Below are 18,487 nucleotides of genomic sequence, written 5' to 3'. Positions count from 1 at the left end.
TGAACTGGGCTATGCACAGAGACACAAAATGTGCCCCCAGTGCAGACTTCAAAGCACTCTTGGAGTGCACCCACCCAGCCCCAATACACTAAAGCCTGTCTGGGAGGTGGTGACACCTCCCTGTGACAGGAAACCTATTGTTCAGGCCCCCCTGCCAGGGTTTTTTCCAGCAGCAGGAGGCCAGACTCGTGTCTGTGGTTGGCAGCATCCATTTTGTGATGCCAGGGCTCTGTTAGCTGGTACTGGGTATACCAGTGCTGTCATGTCTCTCCCTCTAGAAGGGTTGGATCATATCCCCACACCAGTTACTGGTGTGGGGGTATGATTCCAAAGTGTTTGACACCAAACACGACATGTTTCCATGCAGCCAATCCAAAGTTAGCATTTACTGCGAGGTTATAATGCACTTAAGAGTATATGGTCTGGCTGCATCACAAAACAACCCCGCATAATAGATTCCGAAGGCTGCAGAGAGGGCCTGCTCATGCATGGGCACCCTCTCACACAAAACCCAGCACCCTGCCTTCAGGATTGATAAGGCCTGCCATAGAACTATGGCCATTGAACTATGGAACCTACTAGACACCACAACACCGGACGTCGCCTTTCTTACAGAAACTTGGATGAACGCCTCATCAGCGCCCGACATCGCCATAGCCATCCCGGACGGTTTTAAGATCATCCGAAAGGACCGCATCAACAAAACAGGAGGAGGCATCACCATCGTCCACAAGAACACCATCCGCATCACGACAAGCTCCGACGACACAGTCACAGCCGCCGAACACCTTCACTGTTCACTTCCAGATACACACCGACCCCAAGACCACCGCCAGTTGGAGTGTTTTGATAAACAATTTTGTCGGTGTAAATTCTGCCCCGATTCTATTCCCGCTAGGAAAAATGGTAAGGAGGTCTGTAGGGATCTGGGGATGGCATTATTGAATTGCAGATCGCTACCAAAGCACGCGGTAGAAATCAACCTACTGATTGAAGAAAGCAACCTTGATTTGCTTTTCTTAACTGAGACATGGTTATCCCCAAACTCGGAGTTTGATCACACCACCGCTCTTCCAGGCGGATTTCTCATTCAGAGTCATCACAGGGACCGAGGGAAGGGAGGAGGTCTTGCTATAATCTAGAAAGACACTTTTATTTGTAGAATTGAGGATGGTGACATCTCAGATGCAGAAAGTGCCCGTTTTAGCATCCAAATAACTCCTACCAATTCCCTTTCAGGATTCCTTATCTACCGCCCGCCAGGATGTATAAAACAGTTTGCAGGATCCCTGCTGGAATCTATGCTAGCAACGGCAGCTCAGTCACCCAACTTTCTGGTTCTGGGAGATCTGAACCTGCACTTTGATGATCCTAATGATAAAGTGGCCTCAGACCTTAGCTCGGACCTTAAGGCTTTCGAAATGAAACTTCTAAATAAAGAGGCTACCCATATCAGAGGACATCTGCTGGACCCTATATTCTCAAATAGTAACCAGCTTATAGCTAGACCCCCACTGCCCTTGCCATGGTCTGACCATTTTGTGGTACCATTCTCATGGAAAATTTGCACAGAAGAGAGAAGTGCTCCTCGTTCTCGTACATTACAGAGAGCCTGGCCAAAACTATCGTTGGAAGAATTGACACGTACCTTAGAACAAACGGCCCCTGTGGTAGAATTAGATCCCCTGGTGGCAGACATAAGCTTTCAGAACTGGCTCAACGACTCCCTGTCCCTGAACGCGGTACTGCCTCTCAAAATGGTCACCAAAAAAAGTAGTACTTTTAAATCACCGTGGTACACTACAGAACTCAGAGATCTTAGAAAAACCTGTAAAAAGTTGGAACGTATCTGGAGGAAAGACTGGGCAGTTAACAGCAAAGCCTCCTATCAGTCTGCCCTGAGACTATATAAAGCAGAAAACTCAGGCAACCTTCTTCGAGAACAAAATTAACTTATCTGCCAATTCCTCGAAGGAAACTTTTAAAATCGTTAAGCAACTTCTTAAAGTCCCTGCTCCGATGATTGATCAAGAATATACCGAAGGAAGGTGCAACCAGTTAGCGGAGTTCTTTGACATCAAGATACAAGGAATCCTTGATAGTCTACCACAGACTATCACCACTATATGTGATGACATTCCCCAGCCCCGACCACCGGCCCTCGGTTGGATGCTTTCAGTAGCATTACCAAGGAGGATTTTTGTCATACGTTATCCTCCCTGAATAGTGGTTCTCCATCTGACCCGGCGCCTATGTACATCCTCAAACAAATTGCAGATACCATTACCCCCCTTGCAACAGAGCTGTTAAACTCCTCATTCACCAACAGGGTGGTCCCACCCAGCTGGAAACAAGCCAGAATTAAGACACTCCTAAAGAAACCGGGGCTTGACACAGCTGACCTAGCCAACTTTCGCCCGATCTCTTTGTTACCTGGTCTGGGCAAAATTGCTGAAAAAATCGTTAACCAACAGCTCTCAGGGTTCTTGGAAAGCAATGGGCTGTTGAGCGACTCTCAAACAGGTTCTCGCCCGGGACAGGGCACCGACACAGCCCTCATGGTGGTGGCTGAGGAGGCAAGGTGCATCTTAGATTCAGGGGGATCGGCAGTCCTGATCCTCCTGGATCTGAGCGCTGCGTTTGATACGGTGGACCATGAAATATTAGTCCACCGTCTTGCTAGACTGGGCATTGCAGGATCAGCCCTGAAATGGCTGGAATCCTTTTTGAATAAACGATCATTTAGGATCTGGGAAAATTGTGTCATGTCCAAATCTACTCCCCTCCAGTGTGGAGTTCACCAGGGCTCGTCCTTGAGCCCTACCTTGTTTAACGTTTATATGGCCCCACTGGAGGAGGTGGTAGCCCCTTTCGGGATTAAATCCGTCACCTACGCAGACGACACCCAATTAGTCGTCTCGTTGACGCAACAAGTGGGATGTCCGGATAACCTTTCGGCCTGCCTTACCGGAATCTTCTCTTGGATGACCGGCTCAAAGCTTAAATTGAACGGAGCAAAAACTGAGATCATGATCCTGGGCCACCAATTTACATCTCTGCCCAAAGCTTTTTAGCCGCCCTGCATGGGCGAGCTGCCTCTACCAAAAGAGAAAATCAAAAGCCTAGGGTTTTGGTTTGAGCCCGAACTAACCTTTAGGACGCATGCCCAGAAAGTCGCTGGCGTGTGCTTCGGCCTGCTTTGGGCAGTGCGGAAAGTTCTCCCTCTCCTGCCTCTTCAGTCCAGGAAACTACTAATCCAGGGACTAATTTTATCCAGACTGGATTATAGCAACGCCCTACTCCTGGCAGCTCCGGAAGCCACCATTAATATCCTGCAGCGGGTGCCGAACGCTGCAGCCAGGATGCTTGCGGGGGCTCCAAGAAGAGCGTCTGCCAAACCATTGCTGAGAGCTCTCCACTGGCTTCCAGTTCGTGAGCGAATCGCCTTCAAATCATCTTGCATTGCCCATAAGACACTCCAAGGCAAAGGTCCTCCGGCCCTTAGGAGCCTGATTCGTCCCTATAGACCCTTTCGGGCCCTCCGGTCGGATTTGGAAAACCTTGCCATAGTTCCTAGAGTGAGGAAGGCCCGCACAGGAGGCCGCCGCTTTACTGTAAATGCTGCAAAAAACTGGAAAGCTCTCCCAAGGCATATTCGGACTGAACCATGCTATCTTAAGTTCCGAAAGTCGCTCAAAACCTTTCTTTTCCCTAAGTCCCCCTAAGTACAGGTTCCTCCTTTCCTTTTTCAGTTTTCTGTTATCAGTTAGGTAGCGCTGGGACTCTCTAGAGCAGCCATGCGCTTTACAAATCAAATTTCATTTCATTTAATTTCATTTCACACTTAGAGGCACCCTCATCTACAGACCACCAGGAACCCGCACACAATTCAGCGAAGACATCACTGACTTTATCAGCCCACACGCCCTCCCCTCCGAGGACTACATTCTCCTAGGAGACCTCAACTTCCACCTGGAAAAGAACAACAATAGCAACACCACCACCCTTCTGGACAACCTCGCCAACCTCGGACTCAAACAACTGGTAAACACCCCCACCCACTACGCCGGACACACGCTCGACCCAATCTTCTCCTCCAGCAAGCACGTTTCCTTCAATCACGCCAAAGGTCTCCACTGGACGGACCACAGCTGCGTCCACTTCAACTTCAGAAAGACCACGACCCACCACGACCCACAACAAGTTCCCCGCAGAAACTGGAACAAAATTACCACCGACCAGCTCACCACATCGCTAAACCAAAACCCACACGCCAAATCATCGGACCCAAATCAAGCAGCCATCAATCTCGCACAATGGATCACCCACTGCGCTGACGAATTAGCACCCTTGAAAAACCATCACAGCAAGCCAAGAAGCAAAAAAGCCTCCTGGTTCAATGACAACCTCAAGAACTCCAAAAAGAACTGCCGCACCCTCGAGAAAGCCTGGCGAAAAAACCCAAGCACAGACAACATGACCGCTCTCAAAGATGCCACTCGCAATCATCACCAGTTGATCCGATCCACCAAGAAATCAGCTTTCAAGGATCGACTCGACAACAACGCCCACAACAGCAAGGAACTCTTCAGCATCGTCAAAGAGCTTACCAATCCCATCACTCCCTCTCAAGACCTCTGCAACTCTCTAGCCTCGTTCTTCCACAGCAAAATCGCTGACATACATAACAGCTTCGACGACCAGTCTACCCCCCTTACCACCGAACTGTAGCCCCCCACCACCACCCTTTGCGCCTGGAACCCGATCAGCACCGAAGACACCATCCGCCTGATGAACTCCATTCACTCCGGATCACCAACCGACCCATGCCCCCACCACATCTTCAACAAGGCCGACTCCATTATCGCACCCCATCTCCAGGATATCATCAACTGCTCCCTCAACACCGTTACCTTCCTGGAAAGCTGGAAACATGCCGAACTCAGTGCCCTCTTGAAGAAACCTACAGCAGACCCCACTGAACTTAAGAATTACCGCGCCATCTCGCTTCTCCCATTCCCTGCCAAAGTCATAGAGAAGACCGCCAACAGTCAGCTCGCCGCCTTCCTCGAGTCTAATGGTTCCCTCGACCCCTCACAGTCCGGCTTCCGAGCCAAACACAGCACCGAAACTGCCCTCATTGCAGCCACAGACGACATCCGAACACTACTCGACAACGGGGAAACAGCTGCCCTCATCCTCCTGGACCTCTCCGCAGCGTTTGATACGGTCTGTCACAGCACCCTTGTACAACGCCTCAGTAACGTTGGGATACAAGGAAAAGCATTGGATTGGATCATCTCGTTCCTCGCCGGAAGAACCCAGAGAGTCCGCCTCCCCCCTTTCAGATCAGAGGCCACTGAAGTCATCTGCGGCGTACCACAAGGATCATCTCTCAGCCCCACCCTCTTCAACGTCTACATGAGCCCCCTCGCATCCATCGCACGCCAGCACAACCTCAACATCATCTCCTACGCTGACGACTCCCAGCTGATCCTCTCCCTCACCAAAGACCCAAACACTGCCAAAACCAACCTACACGAAGGGATGAAAGACGTAGCCGAGTGGATGAAGAACAGCCGCTTAAAACTGAATTCAGACAAGACGGAAGTCCTAATCCTAGGATCATCCCCCTCTGCATGGGACGACTCATGGTGGCCACCGGCCCTGGCCAGCGCACCCAAACCAACAGATCATGCCCGCAACCTGGGATTCATTCTAGACTCCTCCCTCTCGATGACCAGACAAGTCAACGCCATCTCATCATCATGCTTTAACATCTTACGCATGCTTCGAAAGATCTTCCGATGGATCCCCAACGAAACAAGAAAGACGGTCACCCAAGCACTTGTCACAAGCCGACTGGACTACGGAAACACCCTCTACGCCGGAACCACAGCCAAAGTACAGAAAAAACTCCAACGTATTCAGAACGCCTCTGCCCGACTCATCCTAGACATACCCCGCCACAATCACATATCCGGTCACCTGAGAGACCTTCACTGGCTCCCCGTCAACAAGAGAATAACGTTCCGTCTCCTCACCCACGCACACAAAGCCCAAATGACCTAGGACCCAGATACCTCAACACGCGCCTGACCTTTTACACCCCCACCCGCCAACTACGATGGTCCAATCAAGCCCTCGCCACAATTCCACGCATCCGAAGAGCCACCATGGGAGGAAGATCATTCTCCTACTTAGCGTCCAAAACCTGGAATTCTCTCCCCACCCACCTCCGCCTTACACAGAACCACCTCTCCTTCAGAAAACAACTCAAAACTTGGCTATTTGATAAGTAGCGAACCCCCCACCCCCCCAAAGGGCCTTGAGACCCTCTGGGTGAGTAGTGCGCTATACAAATTTTGACTTGACTTGACTTGATAAGGGTGACTGATAGGTTTATATGTGTAGTGATTTAAGGTATATATAGGGAACCTATATCTTAGTAAGGGGTGCATACACCACCTTACACAGGCTGCTGTAGCAAACCAGTGTTGTCATTTTGGAAGGCTGCCCAGAGGTGGCATAATACATGTTTCAGCCCCTGGTAGGCCTCTGGGATACCTATGCCCTTGGTACATAGTGTACCATATACTAGGGACTCATAAGGGTAGCCCAGCATCCAATCTGGAGTGTACCTAAAGTACATGGAATCATTTTAGAGAGGAAGCAGCTAGGTTGGGGTCCTGGATAGCAGGGCCCCAACCAGACTAATGTCGAAAAACAGTGAACCATCAGCAAAAAGTGGGGGTAACTATAAGAAGCAGTTCCTACTCTCCTACAGTGGGGAAGGAGATTTATTTTACTATTTTGAAGAGTTCCTTTGTGTGGTTGGCCGCTGAGTCGGGTGATGACGGCTGCTTACTTGGATTCTTAGATGTGCCGGTGATAGTTGCTGAAGGCTGCTCTGTCGGCAGGTTTCTTGGTGGCACGCTATTGTTTCTACAATTGAAGGCAATTGCGCTCGTTGGTCTTGAGTTCTGGGGTATACCAGCTGGCATGTTTTGGAGGTCTTGTTAGATTTTGTAGGTTTGAGTGGGGCAACTCTGTTGGCGCAATCGGTGAGCCAGGCAGCGATGTTCTGGACAGTCTGGTAGAGGTCTATTGAGGCCTTAGGTTAGGAGGTGGTCTCGGCCTGTGACCAATGAGTTTCTGTAACCTTGCTTCGTGCTATGTAAAACTGCCATGGTAAAATATTTACTACTGCCAATATTAGATTAGATTCTACTGGTTATCTATACTCTAATATCATCCATTTAGATTTCAAACAAATTGTTAAGGTTTAATAGTGAAAATAGATAACCAGCTAGTGGTCTGGTTGATCAAATTGTAGGACCCTTGGCAAACACTGTATTTCACCGAGCCTCCATTTTTTTAGGTTCATTGTCACATACACTAGTTCAGGATGTTCATTGTATAAAGGCCTAGGTGCATAATAGCAAGCACCTCGTTAACATTATCGCCGTTTTAGCAGCAGGAAACTGCTGCTAAAACAGCGTTAATGGGCTGGCTAATATGCGTTATAGAATTCCAATAGAAGCCCAGGTTAGATGTGCAGGATATCTAACCTGGGCTTCTATTGGAATTCTATAATGCATATTATCAAGCCCATTATTGCCGTTTTAGCGGAAGTTTCCTGATGCTAAAACGGCGATAATTTTAACGAGGTTCTTCCTAATATGCCTCTACTGTTTAATTTCATTGCCTATAACATTGCGCTATCTGTGGTAAGGATTTACACTACATATAAGTTCCACATGAACCTTGACTTGTCTATTAGTTCATTAACAGTGGGCAGAAATGTTTCCCAGTTCATGTTTAAAAACATTTACGTTTAATAAATACATCCTGATGCAGAGGTATAATTTGATGTGCTAAAGTAAAATGCTTCCACCTTAAAAATACACTTTTTTTGAATTGTCAAGACACCCTATCTTATTATAACATGATTTTTGTTGCATGATGTACATTGCAAATATTTTCATGGCTTGGTTCTGGCCAGGCTTGCCCATCTCTATTGTATTGTATGTTTAGCGCTCAGTAAGTTACTACTTTTAACTAGCAGAGGCCTGTCCGCATTGGTTGAGGGGCCATGCCCCCCCCCACCTTTTTCCAGGCAAGAACAGTGCCTGTCAGGCTGAACAAATGCCAGCCTGACAGACACTCTTCTTGTTCAGATCAGGCAGGCATAAGCTGGACATGCGCTAAATGCGGTCGGCTGCCTGAGCGGAACTTTGCCAGGCTGAGAATCTCACAGCCCTGTGGGCGTGACCTCTTCCGTCTGCCAAAAGTGCCTCGAGGCCCTCCCCTTTGTAATGAAGGGGTGCGCCATTGATAGCCTTGGACCTGGTTGCTTCATTTTTAAGCTCTGAAGTGCCCAGGGCAGAGTGTCAATCAGTGGCATCTAGTCACAGAGTGGGGTGGGGTAAGCAGTCTCACTGACCCCATCCCACTCTGGGACGAGGTTGGGACTGCTGCCTTCCAATCAGCCAATGAGGGAAGGCAGCATTCCCAAACCTCCTGGCACCTCTGAGGCTTCCCTCTTGTAGAGAGATACATTTAAGGTAAGTTGTGCACGTTTTTATGTTTCATGCGTGTATGTATGAATATATGTGTATCTAGCTAGCGCTATATGAAATTCTCAAATGAATAAATTAATACATGTGTTAGTGTTGTGAATGGGTGTGTGTGCATGTGTGAATGCACAGGTGTAAGTGAGGTATATGTGTGCATGTGTGGCCACCACCCCCCTCCCAGGTAAAATACCGTCTGCCACTGCTTTTAAAACAGAGATCCTTTTGTTATTTGAAGCTAATATGTCACAATCTTTCTACTATAGACAGTGAGGTATGACCCAAAATCAAGGAACTCAATGCAAACTGAAAGGCATTACTTTAGAACCTTGTTTATACCCTCAATCTTTGGATAATAAAGACTTATTAGTACACTCAAAAACTGCATACCATATTAATCCTTACTGTGTGTTTCTGCAGACCAAGTGCTCTTAACATATAATGCCTACCAGTGTGTATGATATGACTCCTACAAGTTGTATCCTTCATTGTGCACTTGCATATTAGTGCTTTAATTTACAATTGACATTTATATAACCATCACTTTATGCGCTCTCCTAGGAGGCCATGTATTGGATCTGCATTTAGTCTGAACACCTTAATGACCCAGTGGCAGGCGCTGTGAGAAAGCAATACTGCCTTCAGCCATGGGACTCTCAATTGTTCCCATCATAAATGTCTACTTGCAGCCTGAACTCACCAAGACCTGAAGGCGACTCATTTCACAATTTGAACTATTAAAGTATGTTTTGTGAAAATGAAACTAGATAAAGGAAATACTCTTAGGGGACACTGCATGAAGTAAACACATGCAATGTAAACATGGACTGCTTTGCTGGCATGGATTGTCTTAGGTTGTTTACAGTCATTGCTGAGACTTTACAGTTAAGAGCATGAATAATTAAAGCCCTGGCTGGGTGATAGGAGTAAAGGAGCCTCATGGGAGGGACCAGGTCCATGGTGGTATGTGAGTGGGACAGTGCTAATGATGAAGGAGTGTCAGTGTTGGGGGTGTTGCCAAAAGTTCTGGGAAAATAGCTCATTTTCCTTTCTGCTCCAACAGCCTTGCGGTCATCTGTACCCCCAAACAAACCCATCTGCTGCTTGCCAAGACTATAAGCTCTAGCCGAGTGCTTGCTGCAACACAATGGAAACAACAATGTCCTCTATACTTTTTAGTGCCATAGTAAGTGGTCACTGTTAAGGACTTTGGAACAGAGGGTAGGGAATCGGTTGGAGTAGGTGACTGTCTCTTTTCTGGCCTCTCCTTACATTTTAACTGGAAAAGTGTGGAAGTCTCATCTTACAGCAGCAACCCTCAGTTTTCACACTTTTGCTTCACATTTACGTATATCTGTTTTGCACGTAAACTGCGTTTCAGATTTGTCTGCTGCTATATTTATTTTTGCTGTTGCCCCATACTGTTATTGTAAAGGAGGTTTTTGTTGTTGACTATCTCCAGACACGTACATAAAATGTACATAAAATGTAAGCTGTGCCAAACAAGTTGTGTTTTAATTACTTTAAAACAAGGGGATGTGGATCATTGTGTACTGTTAATTCTGCATTACCTCTTCAGCATTGTTTTTGGAGCCACATTGCTGGAATTGCATTGACATTCCCATTCATAGAGCTAAGGTGGGCTATAATCTTCTTGTTTAGAGTTAATTCAAGAATGTCAGATTCGGGTTTGGTTCTGTGGTGACAGAACTACAAGATGAAAAGTCAAAGTGGGGACTGGTGTTGAAAATGAGTAGCTATTAACACAGGTGCCTAGTTAACCTCCTCTCACTATCTGTATAGTGAATATAATTTAGATTTATCCTTAAAATGTTTTCTGAAGACTACTTTTGCAAATTTGAGTTTTGACTTTGGGCTGACACTCGTTTGCATTGGGCTAAATGTGGGCTTATACTTGGGCGTCTTTGGGCTTGGGATGGGTCTCAAAATCTGGCAACGCAGGCAGGCAGCAACAGGAGGCGAGAACACCTCCTGCAGGGTACGGCGGAAGACGACTTCCCCTGTTGCTTATATGTGGACAAGCTAGTCTAAATCTTGGCAGTACAACCACTGCCTCCACTGGCTCTGTAATCTGAAAATGAATGACAGCGCCAACTGAGAGAAAGTGTTAGCCTCATTTGCATACCTACATGTTAATGATGCTTAACAGCAGAAATCATGACCCACAAAGAATTTCTGCCAGCAGTTTCTCGCCCTGGTGGACCATCCTACTCAGCTGTGCCCACAAATTTTGAATGGGTGGAAAGTTCCTGCCATAAGGCACAGTCTATATATATAATATTGACATACTGACCACTGTATCTGGGGAGCTTACAAACTGGGTGAACTTATCTCTCATTTTAATGCCTGGACATGTTAAAGAATGCTTACCTAAGCCCTTTGCTGGGTGTTTGTAGTTTATTCCAGAATCTGCACGTTTCAATGTTTCCAATGGAAATACGCAAGCTGCTGTGAAGACCTTAACATGGATCGCAAAGGTGAACCGCTCCGTCATGCCAGAAGGTGCACTGGAAGAACCAGCTATGGTAAGACCTGCTTCTGTGTCTTCAACAAAAATCCTGAACAATCGCTTGTAGAGCAGAAACTACAGTCTTGTTATTGTGGTTAGATCTGTTTACCATCATTTTTAGAGAGATTTTTTATTTTTTCTGTAATACTTAAAGACTTTAATTAGATTTATGATATTGGTTTATACTTATAAAAGAGACCTCATGAACACTTTAAAACTGAAGTCCAGTTTATTGCCGAAACACATACATTTCCAACAAACTGATATCTTGTACACTATTCACATGTCCGCATCGTGGTATATCATTTAGAAGTCATACAGCATACCCTTCCTACTTTTTTTGCATGAATAGTTAATAGTTAGAAAAGTTATGAAGATGCCTTCTATTGTCAATGTTTTATATTACATAATTTGATGAACCAATGGTTAAGTTAATTTACTGCAGGAATATCAACAGAGATTTCAGGACATTAAGTGGTAATCAGTGCACATGGATATTGATTAATCATCTCATAACATATAAACATTCTGAGATTTCAAAAATCCATAGAAGGTATGCAGATAGGTTTAGTGACTCTGAAAGCCTACTCCTTTGTGCAATACTGACTTAGCAATGACCTTGTCCCTTGAGAAACATGATCCGTCAGCCATTACAGGTATTCTGATGTGATTAAGTAAGTGTACTGGTCAACCAGTCAATAGTTACAAAAATCTTGAGGGCCATATTAATATCATGGGAAAACAGTACATGCTTTGCCATGATTTGAACCTTTGACTATTTTGATTCAATCTCAGTGGGACTTTGTGATATCACTAACATGCACAGGGAGCACTAATTGCAGAGAAGTTATCTCTTTGTGCGTAGCTTGTAATCATCATTATTCACATATTGTTGTGGTGGATCTGGGTATGTGGAACCGCTTATGTGTGCAACGTTATTGCCTTTGAGAGGGGAGTGAAAGTATAATGGGATGAATTGGTGACACTATGAAAGAACGAATTTTGTTAAGGATATGAGAGATGATATTGACTTTGTCCAACAGGACTAAGAATGCTGATAGGTTTCATAATTTGATTCATTGGAAGAGGAAAGGTTAAGCTGGGTGAAGTGAATGAAGGCAAGAGGGCCTCAATTTTAGAAGAGCACTGAATAAAGTAGCATAAGATCGAGTGATGCATGAGTGTGATCTGTGCATATATAAGTATAGCTTGGGAAAGCAGACTAAAATCTGGATGTTTTAGGTGTATAGGATGGTATAGAAGTCAAAATATGAAATAATCTCTCTTTGAATGATGGTGCAGGGAGAGGAAAAATAGATGCCCGAGGACCAAGCTCTGATCACTGGTCAGGGATAATAATAAGTTTGAGGAGAACAGATGGAAAGTGAAGTAGCCTAGGCTATGTTGATAAGTCGTGAGGATGTGCCATCTAAGGAATTGCCCGTGCACCCAGAACAGGTCTCACTTACATGCTGTACTCTAAATAGAACTGATAATGATCTCAAATATATTGGGAGGATGTCAAAGCTAGAGGGCAGTGGAGGGATTGCAGGGTAGATGTGGCCTGGTCCCTACATCTCAGTCACATTAGGATGCACATTACAGAGGTCTACAGTACCAGGAACTAGGCATTTAAATATAAATGCAGACCAAGAAAAATATAATTTATATCATCTAACTGAAAGTATAAGATTAATTACTGCACTCACGTTCTGTGGGTATGTCTAATATAGAAGCAGCTTCTGAAGTGGCCATGAATAGAGCCAGACCGTAAAATGTCCCCCACTTGAGACTCCATTATCAGATGCTGGTCAAATTAAACTCCAAGATTTGGCACTTGGTTAGCTGGAAAGGGGGAGGGCCTTTGGGGCACATCTGAAGGCTTGAGGGAAGGTGTCAATCATGTAACAGAGCAAACTGGTCTGACCGAAGTTTTCATTGGTGTTTTCACCAACATGGAGGATAAATAATAAATATGTGTGTGCTGTGGGCATGCTTCTGGAATGAAAGTTCAAAGAATTGAACTGTTTTCCACCTTATGAATATTTCACAATTGTTAGCACTGTAAACAACATGCTACCAAAAGGTAAACCATTGCAGTGCTTACAATGACCATGAAAAGTGAATAAAGCAAAATGATTCAGTAACTATTACTTCAGGCTGTTCAGAGTCATCCTTTCTTCTCTGAAGAACATCTAGCAAACACACTGGGTTACTTGGAGTTCAGCGGATGGAGAAATCTAATACAATCGGCGGATGTCCCGTATTTATTATTTATAATGAATATATTTAAATAATTTTTAAATAGGGAGGACCGACACTGGATATATTTGGCATAGATTTAGCATCATCCAAACTCTAAATATCTCCCATAGTCTGTGCCAAATGAGATTTAAATTAGATAATTGGAACTATGAATGTGTTTCTGAGTTGTGGCTGTAGAATTGTCACTTCCACATCCTTATAATCCCAGGACTCAGACACTCCCACTGGCGTCCAGTTCAGTCCAAAACACCTTTAATTGTTTGACTATGGACCCCAGCTGTCCACACAAGGACACTATCTTATTTAAGTACTGATTTTTCATAACACAAAAACTGTTAACAGATGGTACCCAATGGCAGGTTACAGCTCTCAGATTAGTCAAGAAGTCATACATTACAAACGTTTGCATGGACATTTGTCAGCACGTTGGTCCTACAGTAGAACGTGTTATTCCATTACCTTCATGATAATAACCAGGTCATCCTACTAGTTAAGGTCAATTTTTCTAATCTGCGCTAAGGTTCCTTTCCTTTGCTAGTATCCTCTAACACAAACTAGTTCCAGTTTAATAAGCATACTTCATACGAGGCACATCTTAACATAGCATCTTTATTGCCAGATTTTTCATTATTCTAAATTCCAACGAATTTAGTAATCTCTGAGCGACCAGCCAAAAACACCAAAGCTGGAATGCTGGTTTAAACACTTAGGGCATCATTACGATGCCCACCGTAATGGAAGAGGGACCACTCGACAAGGAGTCCGTGGTCCCCCTTCCCTTATTACAATGCGACCGCCATCATGGTGATCGCAAAGTGTATATTGTATATTGTGGCTTGTGCTGCGGGCTGCAGCACAAGCCGCAATAGAAAATGTACACTTTAAAAATATCCCATGTATCATGCGGTGCCTGCCACATGGTGCAGGGATGTTTTGGAGAGCACCATAGTTCCCCTCCAGGGCCCATATTGAAGGGACTGGGGGGAAGAAGGGCCAGCTAGGGGCCCCCAAAGTCATCTTTCCACCTGCCTTTTCTTGGCGGTCGAACCATCATGAAAGGGCGGGCAGAAAGGGACATTGTAATCCCTGCAGCAGTGCCTGGGAAGGTACCATCCCTATTGAAGGGATAACTTACCCACCAACAGTCCGACGGGCTCCTTAAACCCATCGGAAAGCGTTGGACTGTCCCTCCGCCTGCGCTTCCGAAAGGCACGCATTGTAATGCGTTGGTCAGACCATCGGATGTGGCCCTACTACCATCAGAATGACCTCCTTTATCTTTAAGTCAGTTTTCCAGCTTTAGTTTCGATGGCTTGTTAAAGCAAATTGATCCAGCGCTGCTCCAAACCAAACCTCCAAACCATCACTATAGATCCTAGGGGCTATCACACTTTACTCGTCGGTGGGGCCCATAACAATGCGAGTCATTCATTCACACAGATCACCCTGCTCCCAAGATCAGTGAAAACCAGAGGAAGAGACGCTGGATTTAGCGGAGTGTTTTACTTCATCTATTTTAATCTAAATTTTATACTCTTATATACATCTGCAGTTTATTAGATCTTACCATGGGTTTACTTTTAAGAAACATTAAAATGCCCCACTATTTGGTCAATGGATCAGCTAGTAAAAGTTAACTAAGGGACAACAAGACCAGCTTAATTCTCCATTTATCTAATTTTTATTTGAAGATTTAATCTCCTAGCATGACCTTATTTTATTTAACCTTATTTCCAAATCCCTTAAACATTTTAAATTCACCTAAAGAAAGAGAAGATTAAATTCAAACAGTTTAAATTTATTAGCAGAATAGTTCAGAAAATAAGTCAAAAACATATTACCAAGGATATCGGCAGTGGAAATCAGAGTTAGCGTAGAATGGTTCCCAAAAACAGCCTCTCTATTCTTTCTTGATGTTCACCTCCCATCCGGACTCCGTTCTGATCAAAAGTTAAAGTCAAGAAAGTTTCAAAGTCTTTGCACCATGGAAAATCAATCAGTCCGACAGCATGTCGTGGTGCGAAAAATAAATTCAAAAGCACGCTCTTTTCTTTCCTCCAAACGACCTCTTTTATACCCTTTTTCCCTAACTATCTATCTAAAATTTGAAACTTTTAGGGTCCACGCTCAACTTTCATTGGTCCATTCAAGGGGTGGATGAGGATCACCTCATCTCCTCATTGTCCATATTTCCTCCAAGTCATCGTTATGATCATAAAAAAGTTCTCATTGTCTATTATTACATTTTTTTCACTCGTGTCCTTTAACTTGTCACTTCACCAAATTTTCTCAGGCTCATGACTCGGACATCTCAATCTTGGCACCATTCTGCTCTTCAGGCCACGCTGACCTTGACCCACGCTGCGCAGGCACAGACTGCTTGCACATCTCTCGAGCATAGTCGCGCATGCGTAGAAACCCACTGTTTCGGATTCTCGCAAACCCTCCATTTTTATTCAGGCCGCATGGGCCATAACAGGATCTATTATAGAAACAAACACAATTAAACATTAGATTTCGAAGTATAGCCCTTCTGTTTACCACCCTCCATTCTAAGATAACCCTGTTAGTTATTAACTAGCTTTGAAGCTACACATATGCATTGTTTTCATACCATTCTCCATCATTTCTGCCACAATTATACGTTTAGGAAGCTTACATGCATAGTTTTTCATTAGATTATAGCATTTCCGCACTATATTAGTAAAATGACTTCACATAATTAATGAATTAGGTTTGCAACACAAGCATATTAGTAGCCCATGTGTATTTGTGTGTGTGCTTTCTTATTCTACGTTATTTAATTTTAAAACCACACGATTAATACATATTACAGCTTTGGGAAGCCAACTTCACAAAAAGTTTTGTTTTCACCCTCGCTCCATAAACTCCTCCCTTTGGTGATTTATCACCAAATAACACCCAAAAATGTTCATAAAATTTTCAAAACTTGTTTCAAATTCTTTTAATTAGTATGAGTAATACTCTAGTATCCTCTGTTTTATTTCTGTCTTGATAAAGTTTTTCCTTAAACTCTTCCATTTCAATGTCCCCTTATCACGTTATCTTTCTTGTCTCTCTTCAAATTCCTTTTTTATAGACGTTTTAAGGCTTCTTCTTTTTCTAGGTTTACAACCTAATCTTAAGACTAAAAATTTCACTATTATTAGTGTTACTGGAATTAATACTTTCCCTATTATGGATCTACCTATTTCATAAAGCCATTTATTGACAGCTGAAAAACTTCTACCAAGTTTCTCAGGAACACCGTCAACCTCCAGTGGTATAATTTCTTTATGCAACTCTGTAAGATTTGTAATATATCTTTCAATGTTTTGACTTTTATCAGGAATGTAGGTACAACAGTTCTGCACCTTCAAAATTTACAGACTCCTCCCTCTTTTGCCAAACTTATATCAAGAGCAAGTCGATTTTGCATCACCATAGCTCTCATAGCCACCATTTCTGTGTTTACCATTAAAAATCCCACTGCAGTATCTGTTGACAAACGATCTACTATCGTTGACAATTTCCGAATTCTATTTGCATTAAAGGATATACCCACTGCTTGTATCACTGCTCCAATGACATCACCTATTATTTCTATTACACTTTCCCTTCTCCTACGACTTAAAGGTTTACCTCTCTCATGAATTTCATTAGTTCCTCTATCTACATGGACATTTTTAGGAAAGGCCAGGCCTACATAACAGGACCCATACCAATGATCAGACAATCTATAATAAGCTTTGTTCCCGCATTGGAAATATATGCCAGGGAAAACTCGATCATCACCTCCTTTAAATCCCCAACCCCCTTTTATAATATATGTATTTTCACATTGACTTGCTCCTACAAAATAATTATCGTACACAGTGTTGTCTCTTCTAATACACAATTTCCCTAATAATGGTGTATCTATATTTATAGCCACATTCATATTATGTTCCTCTTTATTATCATCCTCAAATGTCCACATTGTAGATTTAGATTTCTTTGCTTTTTCCTTCCTCTTGTATTGATTCCTTCTTTCCACTACCATATCCAAAAAGGCTTTCTCCTCATTTCTCATTTTACAAGTAAAATTATGTTTGATCGCATAGTCATGGGTCAGTTCTTGTGTTTCCAAAAAATATTCTCCGAAAACGTTTGCAGGTTTGATTTGATTTAATTGAGCCACAATTTTCACTTTTGCAAAAACATCATCAGAATTTGAATAATAATATTCTAATTTACCTGTTCTGTAAAACAAACTAGCTAACACACTACATGTAACCCCATATGTTAATGGAAGGTGGTGTTATGTCATACCCTCTGATACAGATGCTGGTAATTTCACACAGACGTAGCAATTACTAGCGTCCATTGTTCTCACATATTCAGATAATAACTTTGAAAAACATATTCTTCAAGTAGTCACTAATCGAATTGTCTTTGATGTACTTCAGATCTACACACATTCATTATTTCACCCTTTGACTCATAGGCCTTTTCTTTCATACGCTTATTTGCCTTTGCTTTTTCAAAATTGGGCCTAAGTGGAATTACAATAGCTAATATCAACCATACCAACATCAATAGCCCTGTACATATTAACCACATTCTACACCATTTTATAAATATAGTACATTTCGATATTGTTACATCATTAGTAGCCATTTTTTTACACAGCGCTTTCCACAATCTTTTCTGTCTTTATATTGTCTCTTTCAAATCTCTTTTGCACTTAAAAGTGTCCTTACCATCAATAAATTCAACAATCTTGTTCCTTCACCTTTCCCTTTCTTCGGTTTCCCAGTTTAGGTACTCTTCTTTTCCTCTTTGAGGTTCAGTTCACTCACTTTCTTTTTCTCCACTTTGATAATTAAAATTTTCTTGACTGCTATTTACTTTTTTTATTGGAGGCACATGTATGACCATTCAGGTGACTGGTATTTTTGATTTGGTCTTCTTACTCTTTTTTGGCCTTTGCACAATTTCTATCTTTTCACCCAACAACTCCTTTTGACTGTTTTTTTAATTTACTTGATCTTCTCGGACTTTTGCTTTATTAACCAGTTTGAATCTCAGACTATCATTTTCTTTAGGCCAATTATCTCCTTTACGTGGTTTCTTG

At 43.4% G+C, this 18,487-nt stretch overlaps 1 protein-coding gene across 2 annotated transcripts in view; it reads left to right on the top strand.

Moving 5' to 3' along the window:
• The window catches only part of SVOPL (SVOP like), a 509,809-nt gene that overhangs the window by 322,569 nt on the left and 168,753 nt on the right, over window positions 1-18,487 (top strand). For both annotated transcript variants that reach the window (XM_078672922.1, XM_078672864.1), the window contains exon 9: window positions 10,994-11,122. In XM_078672922.1, the coding sequence (XP_078529048.1) occupies window positions 10,994-11,122 (129 nt within the window). The remainder of the gene's footprint in view (window positions 1-10,993; window positions 11,123-18,487) is intronic.

This window comes from Lissotriton helveticus, chromosome 1_1 (genome assembly GCF_964261635.1).
Source record: "Lissotriton helveticus chromosome 1_1, aLisHel1.1, whole genome shotgun sequence".
In the NCBI taxonomy this organism is placed as follows: domain Eukaryota; kingdom Metazoa; phylum Chordata; class Amphibia; order Caudata; family Salamandridae; genus Lissotriton; species Lissotriton helveticus.
Note: the sequence above shows the minus strand (reverse complement) of the source record. Positions and strands in the feature narration are given on the sequence as shown.